General features: G+C 39.7%; 1 protein-coding gene across 7 annotated transcripts in view; it reads left to right on the top strand.

The window, feature by feature from the left end:
- The window catches only part of LOC134223746 (AT-rich interactive domain-containing protein 1B), a 325354-nt gene that overhangs the window by 185878 nt on the left and 117825 nt on the right, over positions 1 to 21651 (top strand). For all 7 annotated transcript variants that reach the window (XM_062702938.1, XM_062702936.1, XM_062702934.1 and 4 more), the window contains 6 exons: positions 7556 to 7677; positions 7755 to 8175; positions 8244 to 8371; positions 10629 to 10841; positions 10926 to 11076; positions 11142 to 11217. In XM_062702938.1, the coding sequence (XP_062558922.1) occupies positions 7556 to 7677; positions 7755 to 8175; positions 8244 to 8371; positions 10629 to 10841; positions 10926 to 11076; positions 11142 to 11217 (1111 nt within the window). The remainder of the gene's footprint in view (positions 1 to 7555; positions 7678 to 7754; positions 8176 to 8243; positions 8372 to 10628; positions 10842 to 10925; positions 11077 to 11141; positions 11218 to 21651) is intronic.

Raw genomic sequence — 21651 nt, 5'->3', positions numbered from 1 at the left:
CCGTCTCAATCACGAGAATATGTGGGGCGCCCTAAGACGCAAGGGGGTTTCTGAGAAAATCATCGGCCTCATCGAAGCACAGTACGAGGCCTTTTCGAGGCCGTACGAGGCCTGCACAATGGGGTCCTGTCCGACCCTATCCTGGTCGTAGCTGGTGGTAGGCAAGGATGTATTCTATCACCGTTACTGTTCCACATCGTAATCGATGAAATTCTGGTAGATGCGATTGACCGTGAACCAAACCACGGGCTGTTATGGCAGTCTATAAGCATGGAGCACCTAAACGACTTCGAATTCTAAGTAAGCTCAACGATCTTGCCGAGCGCTCCTTTTCGGCAGGTTTAGTCATCAACGTCAAAAAAAACCAAATCGTTGGACTTACACACGGTGACTCCTTCCAGTTTCACAGTAGCCGGGCAACTAGTGGAGAATGTTGAAAGCTTCCAATATCTTGGTAGTCAAATGGCGTCAGACGGCGGTACCAAGATCGACATAGGCGCACGGGACAAGAAAGCAAGGGCTGCCTTTGCGAGTTTAAGAAATATTTGGAAAAACAGACAAATAAGTGAACGCACCAAAATACGAATTTTCAACTCTAACGTAAAATCTGTGCTGTTACACGCTAGCGAAACATGGTGTGTATCAGTGGAGAACACTCAACGGCTGTAGGTGTTCATTAACAGATGCCTGCGGTATATAATTCGGGCCTGGTGGCCTCATAACTGGATCTCAAACAACGAGCTCCATCGTCGTTGTCACCAGAGGCCGATAGCAACAGAAATTCGGGATCGGAAGTAGGGCTGGGTCAGCCACACTCTACGTAGGGGCGGAAACGAAATCTGTAAACAAGTATTAGACTGGAACCCAGCGGGACATCGCAGCATAGGCAGACCCAGAGGCTCATGGCGGCGAAGCCTCAATAAAGAAATAAAAGAAGTCGACCGAAATCTAACCTGGCAACAGGTTAAAGCGATAGCCGGGCAACGCTCAGGATGAAGTTCTTTCAAGTCGGCCCTTTGCACCACCGGAGGTATACAGGATCTATAAGTAACATTTTTGGCCAAAATGAGATTTTTATATATTCTGAATCCTCGTCCAAAACTACGTATTCTGGCAAAAAATACGAAAAAAAAAAAATTTTGTTCAGGAATGTATGAAATTTTTTTCGTTTGTTTGAGAAACTACATATGTCCACGTACTTTGAAGAGCAATTATGAAAGACTGCTTACATTTTTTGCACTGAAAGTGCCCCAGGGTGTTGAGTTTTACCAAAAACTATTGATCTTGATTCGAAGAAATCGAAAGAATCGGTGCTTCAAAAACAGTTTTTAGTTGATTTCTCGAAATAGTGTAAAATGGACTTATGCAGTTTCTCAAGTTGGCTCCACAACAATAATTTCATTGAATATTTCTATTCCATGCAATACATAAATTCTCGCTGGCTTGTAGAAATTAGGTTCGGCTTAGGAATGGGCGTTTTTGGGGAAAATATCGATACTGCCGAATCGATGTTTTAATTGTTGAAATATCGATGCCAAAAAATATCGGCGTTGAAACATCGATATTCCGATATATCGATACATCCGAAAAATTAAAAGCAAGAGCAAAAAAAATGGAGGCTTTAGATTTTACATTTACATCGAAGTTTCTCTGTTTTTAACAGATTGTGCCCAATATGCTATATTTTTACTTTTATTTTATTACGGATAATGTCTCGGAATTTAACAAAATCGAAATCCGATATCAGCTACAAAAAATCGATTAATCGCAGCGAAAATATCGATTCCCGATATATCGTATTGGTATCGCCCGTTCCTAGGTCCGCTATCGCTAATCCCGCTGCTAGATCCAAATCGGAAGGATTGTACTTTCTCGTTGGAATATGTCCTGTTATTTCGTCGATGACGATGAGGTTTAGCGGTACAGCGAAATTATTGAACCGAGACTAGATTGTACTGCTGCATACGCTTTTCTTTGTATTGCAACTTGTTCCGCCAGTTCCTTGTACACCCAGGTTTTTTTTACACGGTTGGAATTCATTAATTTCTCGGTTAACTCGAACTTTCACGTCTTTTTAAATACCACCTAAATTTTCTTTGATTTTTTGTGAATTTTTTCGTGGGGTTAACTCATTGTTTCATTGACGCTGAAGGTCTTAAACGACTAAACCCATACCGTGTAAAAAAACCTGGGTGTATCGACAAACGTTTGTTGTTGGACTCCAAGCAAAGAGTTTTCGCTAATCTACTGCTGATGAAACTTGTTTGGGATCCTGAATCTAGAAAAGCGCGACACGGAATCCAATCCTCTTGATGATCAGCAATTAAGACAACAGTAGAATCGCTAGTAGAATTTGAAATCGATGAAGTTGTTCGACAGGAGTTAGAGGCAACTGTATCGTCAGGTTTGTTGATGTGGATCGTGGAATTGTGCTTTGCACCGCATTTTTGACAGCAACGAGCTTGGCATTGATTGGCCATGTGGTTGGATCCCATGCAGTTATAGCACAAGCCAAGGGCGTGCAATATATCAGGGCGTTCGGTGGGATGTTTTCCTGAGAATTTCGGACACATGAATAGTGGATGTGGCGTCGGACACTTCAACATACAAGACGGTGATGTGCCGGCATGAACAAGCATTGGTCGTGTGCTGCCGCTAACCGCAAGTCAAGCACATCTGTATATGGGCCTCCATATACAGATGTGCTCGACTTGCGGTTAGCGGCAGTGTGGTTGCACGAATTATTAGTTTGCTGCTTGCAGTAGTGATTAATTGGTCAGACTCGTTCACTTCACGTGCCTCCAATGTTTGACAGCGTCTTTCCAGAAAACGATTCATCTCGTCCAATGAAGGCAATACAGTTGGATTTCTCCCACTCTTTGTACGTTAACGGGTCTAGTTTTTGGGACATCTGGATTACAATTATTTTGTCCCAAGACTGCGTAGGAATTCCTAGCTAGTTAATGACAACTACATGCTTGTTTATGTCAGTATGTAGTTTTCTTAAGTCTTTGCCTGATTCCTTTGACAGTACAGGTAGGGAAAAAAGTCCTTTAACGTACTTTTCCATCAACACTCTCTTGTTCTGGTAGCGGTGATTTAGTAGGTCCCACGCTATATCATAGTTACCCGATGTAGTTTCTAATGTTTGGATCATGCTGATCCTTTCAATGACAACTTCGGAAAGTCCTTGATTCTCATGTATCATAGCGATAAACAAATCGCTAAACGGGAGCCATTGCATTACATCGCCATCGAATGTTAGTGATTGAATAGATGGAAGTTTGAATGAATTATGACTGGTCGTGGCGTGTGAGGTCGCGTCATTCACTGGTTGACCTACCTCTGATCTACGGAGAAGATTTAGAATTCTTGCCTTGGTGCTGAACAATATACCTTCAAACCTTTCAGCCTACTCATCAGCGTTCTGTCGGATGTCTTCAGCTTGAGCAGATGCGATGATGGCTTCTTGAACTGTATTAAATTTGCCATAGATGTTTTGTTGAATCTCCAAGCTGATCTCCAGCTCTGACAAGGACATCGTTTCTGGATCGAAATTCTGCGCAAAGGAATATATTCTTTGCAGATTGGACATAATCAATGCTCGTCTTTTGACGTACCGTATTGGAAATACCGAACTAGTATTCACAGCAATCGGGGTTTGCATTTCGCTCGGGTATTTATTTTTCTGCCATGTACGCGGCGGCGGAGGCGGTGTTTGTGCAAAGGCTTGTTTCGACGATCATGGTCCCTGCAATAACGAGATGTGAAGAGGCGACTGTATTTATTTATACTCAACGAAAAAACAACACGAAACGTTGACGTCATCTTTACTTCAACAAGGGCGAATACTGTCAAAGGACGCACTGAACTGATCCTCGCAGACAGCATAGTCTGGAATGTGGAGCATTATCTTTATTTTTTATTTTATTCGTTTTTCTTCGCTGAATTTTAAAGCTGCGTTTAACTTTTCTGATTTTCTTGTTAGCCTGTAATGTCATGATGATGGGTGCTTTTAAGTTTTTCTTGTCGATACAGTCGCCTCTCCACATCTCGATATTGAAGGGACCATAGAGATAGGGAGAGATCGAGGAATGGAATTTTGGGTACTAGATCCAGGAATTTAAATGGGTACTAGATCCAAAAAAGCTTGTTGCTATGAAAAACGACTGCAAAACAAATGTCATTACTATTACTTATTGTTGATGTGTTTGTTATCGTCCAAAGATGATGGAAGGAGAATGAATCCAGACCAAAATACGATTACAACACATCGAGATAGAGAGATATCGAGATAGGGAAGTTATCGAGATGTAGAAAGCCAAAATGTATGTAGATTGAAGGGACCGAGCAAACCATCGACATAGGGAGAGATAGCGAAATATAGAACATCGAGATGTAGAGAGTCGACTGTATTTTCTTCCTCTGGTGGGATTTCGATAACAGACAAACAAGAAGATGCGAAATGCAGGAACCCTTCTGGACAGTTGTCCAGGATGACATCCAATCAGCGTTTTAATGTAGCGTCACGTCCAGGATCTGGTATTTATGGCTACAGTGCACAATAGGAAAAAAGGAGATATTTTTGGCCAAAATTATGAATCCTGCAATAAATGGTGGTATTAATCATAAAAACATAGATAGAAACGAAAAATATTTTTTTCGAGCCTTTAATGGGGTATGGGACCAATTTTTGGCATAGTATCGATTTTAGTCATATTCTACAAAACCAACGGAATTTTGTCACTTTTTTGGCTTTAGATAAGCCCGCTTGATGCTGGATAAAATACTAATGGTCATATAAAGGGTTTTACTGTATATTCGTGTCACAGACAAATGGACGCAACACAGTTTTCCTAAAATGATCAAAAAAGCACTATTAGCTTCTGGTATTGAAAATTCACTGAATAAAACTTATTAAACCAGCAAAGGAGAGTAGAACAGATTCAATTAGCGTCATATTGTGACATCAACGAAATGGAATTTCATTTATTTGATATTTCCATAAGATTTCTTTCATAAATATAAAAACGTATTGTGACAAGGAGTTATTTAACACACTACTCATCCACCACTTTATGACACGTTATGATTAAATCTATAATTCGCTTCTATTATGTAGTAATGTCAAAATTGTAAATTTTGAACCCCTTCCCTTCTACTGCGTGACGCTTTTTATGTGTTAGTTGATTTTTTCTTGAATTAGGCGCAACGCTAAGACATAACCCTCCCCCTTCAAATGTTATGTAAATTGTGTTCGTCACCGTTTTCAATTGAGTAACTCAGATGAATATTGAAAAAGAAGAAGTTTACCAAAACACCTGATTAATCCCCCTAGCGGAATGTTATCTTTCTCGTACATAATAAGAAAATGTATTTTGGCCATAACTTTTGAGCCCATAGTCCGATCCAGCATATTTCTAATAGGGAGCCATGGAACAACGTTCTCTGACGAATGAAACTCGTTGCGAGTAAATCGGTTGAGTGTAAGTGCCTAAAAAATAATTAAGATAATTTTTGCTCACACACATACAGACATTAACATACACGTACACACAGACATCACCTCAATTCGTCGAACTGAGTCGATCGGTATACAACACTATGAGTGTTTGGGCGTTCTTTTTAATGCTTTTGGAGCAATCATATAGCTTCTACGTATACTTAGTACACGAGAAAGGCAAAAATAGGCATTTTAAAAAAATCATGTATCTTACAAAGTTGTGAATTTGGGCAGAATTTTATTCATGGTCCTCAAAGCTTAAGCGTTCAATAGTATAATGCATGATGTTTTACTGCGGGGTATTGCGGGGTACCAAACTGTTTTGTTCGTTAAAAACTGCGTAAAATATGCTTTTACAAAACTACTTAAAACTAAATTCTGGACGGAGCTATTTTTACATCATCAAGCTTATTGGATAGATCTGTTTAAAAGCTTTGTAACGATATACAAATATGATACTTTTGCGACGAAAATATGGCAAAGCTGCCCGTTTTTTCTAAAAAACGTAAAAATATCATTTTTGGAAGGGGCTAGTTTGAACGCCCCCTACCCCTCCCTAAAAAATCTAAAAAATAAAAACCGTCCTGATTATAAAAATAAAGGTAACAAGCTGTGTATTCATCACATTTTACTCGCTCAAATCGAAAATTGGCCTTTTGGTAGTTTTGGCCACTCCATTATATGGGGCTGTCCTATTGTGCAGTGAGGTGGCAAGCTTAGTAGGTGAACATTACATTCCCTCGCTCGGTCAATAAATTCCAGATGTTTTGTATGGCTGCTATGACCGTCGAGTATCAACAGAGCGGGATCATCTGCCCTCTGCTGTCATCCTGTCATCCAACCGCTGAATTTGCGGTCCCTGGAGGAGTGCCTTGCTTCAGCATTTTCTCCGTATTCCTAACTCGTGGCAATACTACAAAAGTGCGGGACGAATAAACGTACGATAAATTATTTAAAAAAAAAAAATCTATCATGGTCAAACAAGGATGGCTCTTATACTCCCGTTTTTGCATATTTTCCGTACTGCCTCTATACCCCTTTATAATTCTATTGACAAAATATATGAAAAGTATTGTTCTCGTCGATATAACTCTCCAACGGGGGAAAATGAAAAGGATTGTTCCGAAATATTGATTCCGGTGTAAACTGAGATGAAATTACAAAAACTTCAATTCCCATTCCCAATTCAAAACATGATAATACAAAGAGGAAGAAGAAATTAAGATACGAGAACTGCTGGGCTAAAAGCAAACTGTATTTTTCGTCCGAACGAGCCTCAGCGCTTCGTGATGGCATTGACAGTCAGGGTTCAAACCGCCTGTTAAACAGGCAAGGTACTAACATTATAATATGCAAAAAAGAAATTCTAAAATGGGCTTGTTGGCCACTCTCTGTGGTTATTTCTACGCTGACTACCTCCTGTGGCTAATAAAAATTGTTACCACGGGTGAAGTGAGTATCTTTGTGCCTCTGGAGGACTGGACGGCTACAATACCGATGTGGGAGATATGTTTACAGAGGGAGTGGGGTATCTCTTACGCATGCAGGTTCCGTTTCCGGCTGCCAAGTAAGACTTACGTTTTATTCTATGATATAATCGATAATGCAAATCTCAACAGTCGATCAATACACTTGAAAATTATATTTGACGTGACTATGCATTTTTTTTCTTTTTTCGTTATTAATGTAAATGCGTTTACAGAAAATTACTAAATACAACCTATTTGGATTGATCCAAAAAAAATTAACAATTAAACAAAAGTTCTTGTCCTTCCACAAAACAATTCAAAATCAGAAGGTAGCAAATCCTTGTGAAATAGTAAACTGCTTTAATTAGTTATACCTAGGGGAAGTAGGCAAGATCATGCAGCTTAGATCACGTCAATAGGTTAATTGGTAACTATTACAATATTAACTCCATCCATGGAAAGATGTCATATTATCTATTTTCTGTGAATATGATGTACGCCATTATTATTGTTGAAAGCTCTTAATGAGTTTGAGATATAAGATAAATGAAATGTATTCTTAAACTTATCTTCATCATTGTAGCCTTATGAATCTCCATCCGGTCTGCCTGGGCCGCTACGGGATCAGAAAGACTACCGGAGGGATTCAAGACCAAATACGCCGCCTCACTCTCAAGGACCCGTTGAAAACGGTCATGTTTTTTCGTGAGTACATCAATACATGCTGAGTAGAATTATCATATCTGAAGCCTTGTCATTTTTTTTGTTTGTTTGTTTTCCAGGTGTTACATTTGTAAGAATAACTTTCCCCCGCTATCGATGGAGTGGCTGTCGACGAGTGCCGAACATATGAATTCGCATGCAATGCATTTTCCCTGCCTCAAAGGCAACAACGATCAGGGTCCGGGCCGGGTGCTGGCGTGTAAAAACTGCGTACAAAACCTCACCATGCAGTGGGAGACGATGGATGCCGAGCGGGTGCCGCTCGAACATCGGAAGTACATCATTCCTTCGCCTACGCCAAACTCGATCTCGCCCGGCGGCGGTAGCGTCGTCGTCGGGCAGCATCGACCACCAATAGCGCTGGCCACGCCGCCTACCACGCCGGCGGGCTCGAACGCTCCCAGTACTTCGGTGTACTGCTTCGTCTGTGGCCTACATTCAGAGTTAAACTTTGCTAGGTTAATATATGCCAATAAAGAGGTACGTATTTGGATGCTCCGCTAATGCAAACGGGCTACTACTAATTTTGCTCTATTTTTTTCTTTTAGGGTTCTAGACCTTATTTTCCTTTTCTGTTAAAACACAAGTCACCTCCCAATGCGGAACAGTTACGAAGTGACAGTTCGGCGTTGGTTTGTACATTTTGTTATCACTCGCTGTTGAATCAATGGCGGAAGTAAGTATCATTTGTCTGCTAACATTAGTTTTAAAGATAAAATTCGTTTGAATCAATTCCATTTGGTTCCTACTTATCGCTATGTTATAGTTATTGTATTACATGATCAATTTTTCACTGTTTCACACAGTCGTTCATATACATATGATTAGTTTTTAGTTCTGCGATAAAATTTTATGTTTAGCCAAGCATACTAAAAGTGGCTGGTGTAAATTTTCGGTAGTGAAAATTAATCGACTTCTTTGGGCATTACAATATTGGTAAAGGGAATTGCGGCCTGGTTACGTAAGCCGTAGAAGACCCTATTCGCAGCAGCAATAACGTCTTTTCATTTCACGGAAAACGTCATTGTCATAATGACAAGCGTTCCAAGCTAAACAAATTCATCATACACATCTCCATCAAAGCACTACCTCAGTACCAACATCCCTAGGTCTACCTCTATCTCTACCCGCCACCATGTACTTCGTCTTAATAGAGGTAATGGTAAAGCCTATACTCGTCTCGAAGCCTCGAATACTGTCCTGAAATCGTTTCCAGATCTCCTAATCGCATCGAGTGCAATGTCAGCAGCAAATTCGATAGTGCTCACCCTTTGATGGTGAGGTTTGACACTTCGTCTGCAATACTTATAATTGATTCAGAGTCCTCAAGCGTTGCACTTATCAGCCTGATCAATTTAGCCGGAAAACCATGTTCAGACAATCCCTCTGTAATTAGCACATTCTAGTCTGTGCCTTTTTATATAGGTCGGTTGTATGAGGCCGTCCAATCAGGTGGTCAACTGTTTTTCAACCTCCCATATTTTCTACACGATTGATGCAGCACTTCCATGTCATAGGATCTCCACCGGGAATTCATCCTCCCAGCAGTTTTCTGTATTTTACCTCAATTAGGGCCTTCCTAACCTTATTCAGCATTGGTGGTTCAATAGCTTGACCGCCGTCGACTATGATTATTCTGTTTATGAATACATATTCGTTTTCACCGTTCACTGGAGTATTAAATAGCAAAATTTAAGGCCTCGGCTTATTACGAGCACCATGATACTAGAAGAAATAGTTTATTTTTCACCATTTTCAGATAATGATGATGATGATGGTCCCGTCACATACCCCTACAAAGGTTTGAGCTGAAAGAGTTATCTTTTAGATGATTAAATAAGATCAATGTGGAGGGGATCCATCATTAAACGCACCCCAATAAGTTTGTACTCTGTCTTGATCGTTTGCATAAGTGCTAAAAAGACTGGACTGGTTTCGATGGTTTTACTACCTGATTTGCTTGCTGTGATGACTACATACACGAAATGTAAAATTATTGCGAAAGCACCTATGAATCATTGGGCAAAGTTTCGCAATTGATGTTAATTAATCAATTTCGCGTAGCCGTCACTCGTCTACTGATTTGCAAAGTACTTTCCAATGTACCGTGAAATCCCTATCCAGGGTTGACCTACCGGTTGCGCGTTTATATCACCAGTGCTTGCTAAGCGTGGGCTCAGCGTGTTGATTACGGTGTTTCTCAACCGGCTTTTGGTTCGAAGTTTTTTTTTATGAGCGAATACAGACAAACACTTAATCACGTGTTCTCCATATCGTTTTTCCGTCTTCCTACGTGAAACTGATAGTGTTGTGACCAAATCTATGCATTCCATTCCATCCCATCCCGGATGTTTACAAAGGTATATTCACCAAAGTAGAACTATGTGGAATTTGTTTTTAAATTGAGTAGAAATAATGAGAATAATATTATCTACATAAGACCATTTCAATTTATTATTAAGGTTGAAACAAATCGCGACCACTACGATTGGGGGGTGCATGATTTTGTAAACAAACATTGGAAGACAAATTCCTTCTAACTAAAGCACACATTTATGGGGGAAGCTATTGTATGGATCCATTAAAACAAGCTTTCCTCTATCAGATAAGGAAATATGTCCTGAAGGTTTACATTGTATAGAATCGATAAAACAATGGATCGAAATATATTGATTTGAATCGTTGTACGACCATTGCCCATCCTTCCAACAGAATAAAAGATCAATAACTTATGAATCAAGTTTATGTGGTTTTTGTAGAGCCAAATTAAATTAGATAGATTGGACTGAGTTCTGCTGCTTATTAGGAACATTATGGCAAATGATCTTATGCTCAATAGTTTCAGCTCATACTGTATGTATGTAACAACCCTTACCAAATCAATTCCGATATTATGATTAATCAACTAATCCTTTTATTTTTGATTTCCGCAGACACGAAGCTCAAAATACGGTTCCTCCGGGAAGCCGGGAGTACAACTTCCACGACTACTGCTGCCACCTGTGCGGGATCACAACCTATCGGAAGCGAGTGCGTGCGTTGCCCATCCGGGAGTACCCCTTCGTGGCGAATCGAAAAAGCGACGGACTGCTGCTGGAGAATGGCGACTTTGCAGTGGTCTGTCTCGATTGCTACGAGGGGCTAAGGTACGTTCTGGTTGCGAATAGTCAGTAGCATTAATTGCCTTGTGAACCTTTGGCTAAAATAGTCTCCATTTGCTTCTATCGTAGGCAACAATCGGCTGAGTACGATCGGTGGGGAGTGGCGATCGAGAAGCGGGAGTACAACTGGGTGGCCCAGCCACCACCACCGGAGGACAGTCCGGATGTTGCAGTCGCCCGCCTACCGAGCGGGGAACGAACTGATAAAGTCAATAAAAATGTAAAATTTCCTATTTCTTTTATCATGATATTAGTTTCAATTGATGATTTGTTTTTCCTTTTCAGTCTCAAATACGTCCAATACCAAATAAGAAGAACTGTTCTCCAAAGCAAGTTAGTAACGATAAGCAGCGGGATGCAAGTAAGTGCCTTTTTTTGTTTGTTACTTTTTATTGATTGAATCATATATGCAGGTGTCAGAGATAGATAAAAAATGAATTTGAGTATCTCTTTTACAAATTTGTTTGAAACATAATTAAACATACTGCCATAGTATTCAGAATGTGTATTCAACCACCGATTGGAACTACTGTCTCGTATTTAGCCAAGACAACAATCTTCTGGAATGGAATATCATTTTCATTTTAATACCAGACTGATGATAGTCATACCATGGTACTATTATTTTTAACTGAGAACCAAAACTACCAAAAACAACGAAAAAAAAGTTAATTATCAAACATGGTGGAATAAACCCTGGTAAAATTGCGACGAATCGTCAGCCGGGATAAATTGAAATCAAAACCTGATGCAATTCCGTTGACTGCATATTGTAAAGGTAACTTCGGCCGGCTTTCCATTATTTCTCAGTATCTTAGTTACAATAGCTTCCCCCATAAACGTTTGCAAGAGCTTACAAGCAAAACAATTTAAGAAACGTGTCTGCCAAGGGATGCTGTAATCGACAAACTTTTGAAACCACTCACAGAAGTCCACAAATGGTGACATGCATACCATAGTTGGTTCGATGAATAGGTATTCTCAACATTGTGTTGTTTCGTAGCGTTCCCGGACGAATGTTATCTGCTCCAGGATGTGGTGATATATAGAATAAAGATATGTATAAATAAATTTAATTTAATTTACTAAATAATAATAATAAAAATAAAGTATATCAATGTTATCATAAGAAAATGAACATAGAAACCCTTGAAATAATAAACAAACTAAGGACTCTAGGGAAAAAAACCTCTGCTATTCGATGGATTCAGTCTTTCAACGAATCTAAAGAAAGATAGACGTTTTTATCAAGAGACGGATTACACAACTTGGTATGGATGAAACCCACGGTCACGACACAGGATAGAACTACTGCCAATGCGCTCCTGCAAAACGTCCGCAATTATAAGAGCTCGACTGGAGTCTCTACGATAACGAAGTGGTTTCAAATTGATCACCTGATATCGGGATGCGTAACTAGGCAAACGTCGCGAATCTCTTCAAGGTAGTTTGCTCAGAGCATATTGTAGAAATTGGTGCTGCACAGATTCAATTCTGTATGATCCATTCAGATAGTTGTTCCAAACAGCGGAGCAGTATTATTAAATAGAACGAACTAAGGAGCAGTATAGGGCCCTCCTTACCCGTGCGGTAAGACGCGCGGCTACAAAGCAAGACCATGCTGAGGGTGGTTGGGTTCGATTCCCGGTGCCGGTCTAGGCAATTTTCGGATTGGAAATAGTCTCGACTTCCCTGGGCATAAAAGTATCATCGTGTTAGCCTCATGATATACGAATGCAAAAATGGTAACTTGGCTTAGAAACCTCGCAGTTAATAATTGTGCTTAATGAACACTAAGCTGCGAGGCGGATCTGTCCCAGTGTGGGGATGTAATTCCAGTAAGAAGAAGAAGAAGAAGGAGCAGTACAAGGACTTAACAGACAGTAAATATCGGTAAAATCCTTCGCTATCCTGAACAAAAATCCTTCGCTATGTCCTATGTACGTGATTTGAGAGTCGAGAATAACTCGCAGATCTTTTACCTCCGTTTTGCGTTCGATAATGGTGCCTAGAAGTTCATGCACCAATTTGAGAATGATAGAAGCTGATTTTGCAAAAGGTGATTCTATTGAATTCGATGGCTTCCTTATGGTAGACCTGATGAGGCTGGAAAATCCTGATGAGCATTTGCCGAAGGAAACCATCAGCTAGCGTCCAATGAGCTTAGCGAAATCAGACTAGAAGAGTTCCACATACTCCACATCACGATTGCGAAAGAGTTATTTATATTGTCTAATGCAGCAGATAAGTCAGTGTATATAACATCGGTTTGCGCTCTTTAACCTAGAAGTAGTAAAGCGGTCAGGCATGACCCGTGTTGATCCTCATTTCAAATTTCATCGCAAACAGGCGACTAATGTCTTTTGGAGAATAGGCACTCTTACCATGCAGCGCCATAGACGAAGGAAGGCCGGATTCTTTATGCTGCTTTTTGCAGTTTTGTGCTTTGCTTGCATATTTTTTTTATATCGAGAGTACCATGTTCGACTGTGTCGCTTAAATACGTGATTTAAACTTGTGTAATGATAGCAGTGGGGAAACTTTAATCAAAACTGTTTGGGGGCTGTCCACAAACCACGTAATCCTCTATCCACATCACCTGAAACCAAATCTCAAAGTCAATTAATTTAATTTGTGTTGAATTCGATTCCACCATTTATGTTGAATTCGATTCGCCACCGCTGCCGACACTTTTTTTATCAGCGCCAAATTTGTAGTTTCTGGTTCCAAAACAACGTCTGACCCGTAGCGGGCGGCTGAATAAGAAATGCGGAGTCACGTCAACTATTCCTATATTGGTAGCCTCATCATATAGCTAGGTATCGCAACCCTGGTAAGGCGGCAACCAATCAACCAACCGAAAACCAACAATCAATCCAGAGAAATATAATCGAAAAATATATTATAAGGGAAGAGTGCGACTCGTTTGGCGCATTTCAGTTTTTTCGTATGTCATGGAGAATGGGAATCTCGTCTGTTAACTTTTTTGGGAACATGTCTGGGGAACATTTCCCAAGCATTCAGAAGTACGGATAAGAGGGAATGTTTTTGCTTAATCAGCTAGCATTTTAAGTAATTTTTTGTATGATGGGAGCGCAAACGTGAACTTTGAAGTTCCGTTAAGGTACTTGGAACTGAATGTGAACCAAAAGTGCCAATTGGTTCGGTTAGGAACTAATTTATGTATAAACTAAGCTTTTGATTACTTGGGTTCTGACCAGGGAAGCTTATGCAAAACATTATGATAGGTCTAGGCGTTGTTGGTTCTCGTAACAACGTTATTGATTTGAATCAGGGAGCACTGCAGCATTATAGCTGTTGATCAGATTCAATGCCCCTGCGCGGAGTGATGAATTTTCTCCGTCGGGAAAAAGAAATCCATTTGTTAACGCGTTTCAAGAGACCCTGGCTAGGATGAAATCTCCGAGAACAATAACTTCGTCAAATGATGCTAATAATAATGGTAGGAATGGATCGGCAATGGGCTTCCAAGTAGTCCGTCGATGTCGCCCTCTCTGGAGGAATATTTATATGGCGCGTACAGAGATGACGATCCTTGATCCGGATCTGCTCCAAGCTGTGCCATAGGGTATTTTCGATAACATTGGATTTCGGGCAGTACCGAACTGCAATATAACTCCACCGCCATAAGACTTTCTCCTGTCCCGCGGATTACGATCGTAGCGATGGATCTCGTAACTGTTGTCGAATATTTTGGTTAGAAAGCGCACGGCAGTCGAGGCAGGTCTCGGTAAGCACGATAACGTCATAACATTGATCAGAAGCCCTTCTAGGCGGTAGTCGTTTAAGTTAGAATTAATTCCCCCAGTATTTTGATAATAAATCAGCATATTATTACGGAGCACGATGTAGCTTGTTGAGTATTGGTCGATTCGGAAACGGGTAATTTGGCATAATGTCATTTGGCATGACGGACATTTGGCATAATTGTGAACAGCGTCAAAAATGAGGGTCATTTGGCATAACGTCATTTGGCATTGGACATTTTTTCATTTTTTTGGTGTTCACTAAATTGGTTGCTTGGTCGTGGCGGGCTTGGTAGTCATATGGCTACTGCTTCTGCCTCATACGCAGGAGGTCGTGGGTTCAATCCCAGGTCCGTTCCATTCCTCCTACTTTGTATCTTTCTCTTTATTTCTCATGTTCTAGCAATCGCTAGAACTGGAAATGGACTTCGATACCGTTTCCATTACTATTCCTATACATTCAACTTGAGTATTCTAACAGTAATCTGCTAGAATTGGAAATAAACTATAGCTCGTTTCTTACAACCAATTAGAAATTCCATCAGTTACCTTCTCCTATCTATCACATTGGCAGCTCGTTAACCAAGACGGACCTCTGCCTCTCGAACCTAACCCAAAAGTTCCAACAAATTCCGTATGAACTCGTGGCAAGTGCAGATGTATATTCGGCTTGCAGTGGGCGAGTGATTGCATCATCATTTCCTCCCCCTTCCCTACATTGACTTGCATTCTGACGTGGCAGGCGCCAGTATGACCTAACAAATGAGATCACTAGTACTTGTATATTGAAGATGTGTTCTAGTCCCAAGCAAACATCTGTTGGTTCCCTGTGCAAGAACAGCTGATCTGGTCATAATGGAGTAGCAACTACGAGCAGTCAATCAAGCCTCAAGCTCAAGCTCAAGCTAAATTGGTTGCTTGAATGTACTGGAGAAAAATCGGAATGATGAATATAACACCGGTCGATAATAATATTAAACCACGGGCTGAAAATCTCATTAATAAAGACATTAAAAAAATATTAAAAAGACAAAATCATTCCGTAGGAAGCTGGCATTGGCTTTACTCGGCAATGATAGGAGGAGTATCATTGGATTCATGGTTGGTTTGCCAAGTGAAAAGCAATGTTTATTAATCAAGGCAATGGTGGATGTGATTCCTTCTTTATAGGTAGGCGCTTGATCTGATTAAGGGTTGGTGGCGCTTAGTCCGCATTAAGGCAATGGTATATATAATTCCTTCTTTAAAAATAGGCGTTTGCCCGAAATAAAGTATTGGAAGATGTTACTTCCTTCTTGAAAACTAGGCCTTTGTCCGGATAAAGGCAATAGCGTATGTGATCCCATTTTTTAAGTAGGCGCTTGCCCGGATTAAGGCAATGGTAGTTGTGATCTATTTTATAAAATTAGGCGCGCGCTGGCTCGGGATTAGACAATGGTGGATGTGATCCCTTAAAAAGTAGGCAGTTGTCCAGATAAAGGCAAAGGTTGATGTGATCCCTTCTTGAAAAGTGGTTGCTTGTCTGGATGAAGGCAATGGCGCTTGCCCGAACAAGAGAGATTAGCTCATTAATACCTCATCCTATTATTGATATCACACTGTGTTATAAACTAGCCTTGCATAAGAGGTAAAATACCAAAAATTAATATGCACAATACTTCGGGCATAACATACTCTGTTATTACGATACCAAACGAATCACAAATTGTTATTCGTTTGGTATTGAAATACATATGCATGGTATGCCTAAAGTATTTCGCATATTACATTTTGATATTATTGTTTGGTATTTTACCTCTTATGCAAGACTAGTTCATACCAATTTCTGTTATCGAGGTCGTCGCTCCTGCTCGGGTGTGATTCCTTCTTTAAAAGTAGGCGTTTACTCGGAATAAGGCAATGGCGGATGTGATCCCTTTTATAAAAGTTGGCGCTGGCCCAGGTTAAGGCAATGGTAGATGTGATTCCTTCTTTAAAAGTAGGCGTTTGGCCGGTGTAAGGCAATGATGGATGGGATCTGTAGTAAAACCTCCATGAGTCGATATTTAAGGGACCATCGACTCATGGAAATATCGATATGTGGAATATAAAACTCTTGGAAAGTTGTTTGACGGGACCATCATAGTAACCCAGAAAATATTTGTCTATGTAATAATTTGCTCTCATGAGTCGATATCGAGTCATTGAACATCGACTCATGTTGGCTTGACTGCAGCGGATGTGATCCTTTTTTATAAAGTAAGCCTTAGCCGTGCGGTAAGACGCGCGAGTACAAAGCAAGACCATGCTGAGGGTGGTTGGGTTCGATTCCCGGTGCCGGTCTAGGCAATTTTCGGATTGGAAATTGTCTCGACTTCCCTGGGCATAAAAGTATCATCGTGCTAGCCTCATGATATACGAATGCAAAAATGGTAACCTGGCTTAGAAACCTCGTAGTTAATAACCGTGGAAGTGATTAATGAACACTAATGTCGTTTTCGGTTTTAAACCTGAGTCAGGTCCGACCTCGACTCTGAATAACCGAACGAAAAACGAATCGGGATCGAGTCAGTATGATGGTGTTAGTGAGAACTCAAGCCCTATCATCTGTTTTGTTTTCATTTCGCACTTTTATCAGCTGGCAGAAATATAAATATTTTATCAGATTTTATACATATTTCATCTTTTTAATTTTGTTATTAGTGTTATTATGTTTCTTATTATATAAATTAAATGGGGAAGTCAGATTTTTCTTTTGTTAATTGTTTATTTTAAAAATGACAATTAATCCATCATTAATTTTATGTGATTATAAGCTTGTGATGAATGGCGATGGCAATGTGGATGTGGCAATGTGTTTCCCGATAAACTTTTATACTGGTTCTATGTGGCGTTCTGTGTAACAGTGATCGTGTTACATTTGAATTATCAATTATGCCATTCAAATGGAAAAGAACAAGAAAATTTGGAAACACTTTCTAAAAAATCCAATAGAAAATTTATTGAGATTTGGGGCCTTTTATTTTAAAACAAAGAATTAAATCGCACAAGAGTTGACTAGCATTTTCGTATTTTCCTTCCAAGAGGGGGTCCTTTGGGATAAATCGCGATTTCGCCAAAACTGCGAAAACCAAATATATAAGAAAGGCAAATAATTTTTCTCTACATAATTTTCCACTACATGACAGGAGATTCAACATAATAAATATCAACGGGGTACAATATGTCTTTGTCGATTTTTTAACGAATTACAACTAAAAATCCTTCTTCCACTCTAAAATTATGCTCAATTTGTATAAAACTGTTCCTAAATTTACATTTCAATTTATTTTCTGGCCAAGTATCATCTGGAGTGTTACTAGGTAGCAAATAAGAGGGTATAGGCAAGGTGAATAATTAATAATACTATTGTAAATAATCAGAAAAACGTATCATTTGTTGATGGCAATATAGTAATCACTGCCTTATAAAGGGTTAATATCAGGGTTAATACATTATGTTTATATTCTTCAAATTCGTAACCTTAAACAAATTATTTACAGAACTGCAATAACGAAAAAAATAATGGTATGAACATTTTGGTATAAATAATACTCCGATACTCCGGCACGCTATTTTCCCATTGAGAGAGTAATTATAAAGCATATCATCGAATACACAACGTAATAGTGAATAAATAGCAGCTACAGCTACCTTCTCGTCACTTCATTTATCAATCACATTTTCAACAACATCCCTCATTTTGTTCATAACGGAGCTACCGTCTGAAGTAATCAGCAAAAAAATATGTCGGCATCTGAATCCATTTCACCATCAAAGAAACTTGAAGACAACACACAATTAAAATAATCGTTTTTTACGTGGAATACAGCAACAAAATTGATAAATTCAACAAATGAAACAAAAACGATTAAAAGTCAAATACCCATCCGCACCCTCCCATGTTTTCATTTTCCTTTAGCGTAAACATAAACACCTGTTTGACAGTTTGTATTCGAATGTATTGGTGAACCTAGGTTCGATCGCGATAAATCGGCAGAGCGAACCTCATTCGTTTTGGGTCGGATCTGGTGCGGATCGCGATCCAACCTGAACGAATAACCGAACGTTTTGACAGCTGTTAGAGCGGATCCGGTGCAGAACTAGGTTCGACCCAGCAATAACCGAAAACGACATAAGCTGCGAGGCGGCTCTGTCTCAGTGTGAGGATGTAATGCAAATAGGAAGAGGAAGGAAGAAGCACTTGCCAGGTTAATGTAACAGTGGATGTGATCCCTTCTTTAAAAATAGGCGCTTACCCGGATTAAGGTAAAGGAATTGGATCCTTTCTTTAAAAGTAGGCCATTGCCCCGATTAAGGCAATAGTGGATGTGATCAATGAGGATATTTGCCTAGACAAGCATTGTTGAAGCCCCCCTCACTATCACCAATTTCAGGACGCAGATAGCTCGGACCCAGAAGAAACTCTGAAGACAGTGAAATGGGGGACTGAATTGGGGCCATTAGAGGCTTCCATCAAGCTTTCTACGTTGTGACGTTGTAGTGATGGAACGAACTGGTTTCTTATTAGGCGTCGTTGGGAATGTTGACTGTTATGGTTTCTAAGTTTTCTAATCCAAATGAGCAGGCGATTTAGTGCGAGCTAATGTACCGAGAGGAATAGTGGGAATACCGACACAAGTTTCAGCAGATGAAATGGCAATCGCAGGTATAAGCCAGAAGGGGATTCTGGACTGATCCTCGAAATCTCTAGACAAAATACCTTCAGGCCAACAACCGGGGTCCAAAGATGCTTCTTTGAGCTCGCAAGGAATTCCGACCTTGAACGTGATGAAGTTCATCTACCTGAGGTCGACACCCTTTTCACCAAAGATAGCACTTTCTTAGCTCCGTCAACCTGTAAACCATCGCGACCACTTTTAGAAGGGCTCCCTACATTTAGAGTAGGAGTAGCGGCGCTTACGATATTCGTGATATGTGCAACTTGATTGTTGCTTTTTTACAATAACGTCGGTGATTTGCTTATTGTTTTTTAGAAATCTCAGCTTTCAATGCCGCTAGTTCGGTCGTCTGGCTTCCTGTTACCGATTTGATCACACATCCAAGGGAGGAGACCACGCTTTGGAAGCGAGTTATTCTCATCAACTTGGAACATTCATCACACATCCAGAAAAGGTTGGATCTATCACAGATGTTTTTGATAAATGGAATATTGAGATTGTCGCATTTCATGTATACAACGTAGTCGCAAAATCCCATGAATTCGATATAGACTTCGTTTTTCTTAACGATTTTTGCACAGCGATCATTTTTTTTTTAACGGGCTTGGTAGTCATATGGCTACTGCTTCTGCCTCATACGCAGGAGGTCGTGGGTTCAATCCCAGGTCCGTTCCATTAAAAAAAAGGCAACCAAATTTTTCATTTTTCCGACTGAAGACTGAAAAAAGCAAGAAATCGGAATACAAATCGGAACATCGCTCCTGCCCCAACAATATCCGATCCAGTGGTGGGAGTGTTCAGTTTAGTTTAGTTTAGCTTCACTTGAGAAACCGGGACCTCCACGGGTGGCTCTGTCTTCGAATAGTGCGCTCCAGCGGGGAAGATATTCAGAATGTTCGTACGAGGTTTCAACTGCGCGCTTTTAAGGTGAAATGTTCGGAAAATGTTAACACCAATCGGACGACAGTATCTGGATGGAATCATCACCTACCTGAGGTTGCTGCTAAACATCCTGTTCTTGTGGGTAATAGAGGACACAACAGCTCAGTGAGATTGACCAAAACACTGCACAAGTAAGATCCATCCAATTCAATTATTTTTCCCCTCACCATATGACCATGACTGTTCTCGTGCACAAATTCGATTTTTTTTGTTATATGTAATCGAAACTATTGATTCACTTTCTAATGGGATTCTAGGGTTACCTTCATCCTAGGCGGAGACCTTATAAGATCTCCATCCTGGGCGGCTGCTCGCTTTAGCTTTGACCTGCACCCAGGTCAGATTTAATTGACTTTTTTTACTTCTTTGTTGAGGATTCATCACCGCGAGCTATTTTACTCTGAAGCTATTCGGGATCATAGATTTCTTTTTTAAATAATGTCCCCAGGTTTCCATGAAATATTTTCAAAACTGATTTGTAGTTTCGATAAAAATAACTATCACTATAAGCCTATGTAATTTGATATAGCATATCTGTCTTTTAATGCTTAACGACTCTATATTCCTACTGGACAAGCATTGCGCTGTTCATCTAAGTTTTATTTTAATAGGGTAACGGTACCAATAGTGGAGGTATTAGTAGCTCAACAAAAAAAAATGTTTGATTGATAATTATGGGAATTTTAAAGCTTTAATATCTTATTCAATAGAAAAACTAATAAATTTGCTAACAAAAACGAGATAGATGTCATTTAACATCAACAATTTAAATAAAAATATTGCTTGCACCACTATGGGTGCACTGTTCCTTTAGTGGCTGTAAAAATTAATTTTGCTATGCTATACAATGTTTTCTTATTAGACGCGCCATTATTGGTACAGTTGCACCACTGTAGGTGCAAGGGAGTCAACTTTGTTAAGGATAATCATTGTTTTCAATAGTTTTTCAAGCGAAATCTTAAGATAACTTGCATTTAACAGGATATTTAAGGCACGACGCATCAACTGAAACCATCGCAACGTGTATAAATATGATAAATCTAATTAAAACCCCACTACCTCAACTATTGGTGCTACCTTCACTACGGTTACCCTACATCTGTCTTAATTTAAAGGCTAATTTTGTGTCCGTTAACAAATTTTTCCCTTTTCGCGTGTACCACTGTGACCAGCTATAAGACCTATTGTAGCGTTCCTCTTATGCTTAGTTCCTTTCACTGGTTTATGAAGAGGTAGATTGTACGTATTTAAACTTCTGACTCGATTTTTTTACATGGTAGATGATTGAACATGAACCCTATAAGTTGTAGTTAATGCAAGTGCTACACTAACAAAAGTTCACATTTTTTTTGAGAAAAATCTAAAGAAATTTGTAAATAAATTTTA

Source organism: Armigeres subalbatus, chromosome 3, assembly GCF_024139115.2.
Source record: "Armigeres subalbatus isolate Guangzhou_Male chromosome 3, GZ_Asu_2, whole genome shotgun sequence".
Lineage (NCBI taxonomy): Eukaryota > Metazoa > Arthropoda > Insecta > Diptera > Culicidae > Armigeres > Armigeres subalbatus.
The sequence above is the reverse complement of the archived record's forward strand: the minus strand, read 5'-3'. Positions and strand labels throughout refer to the sequence as shown.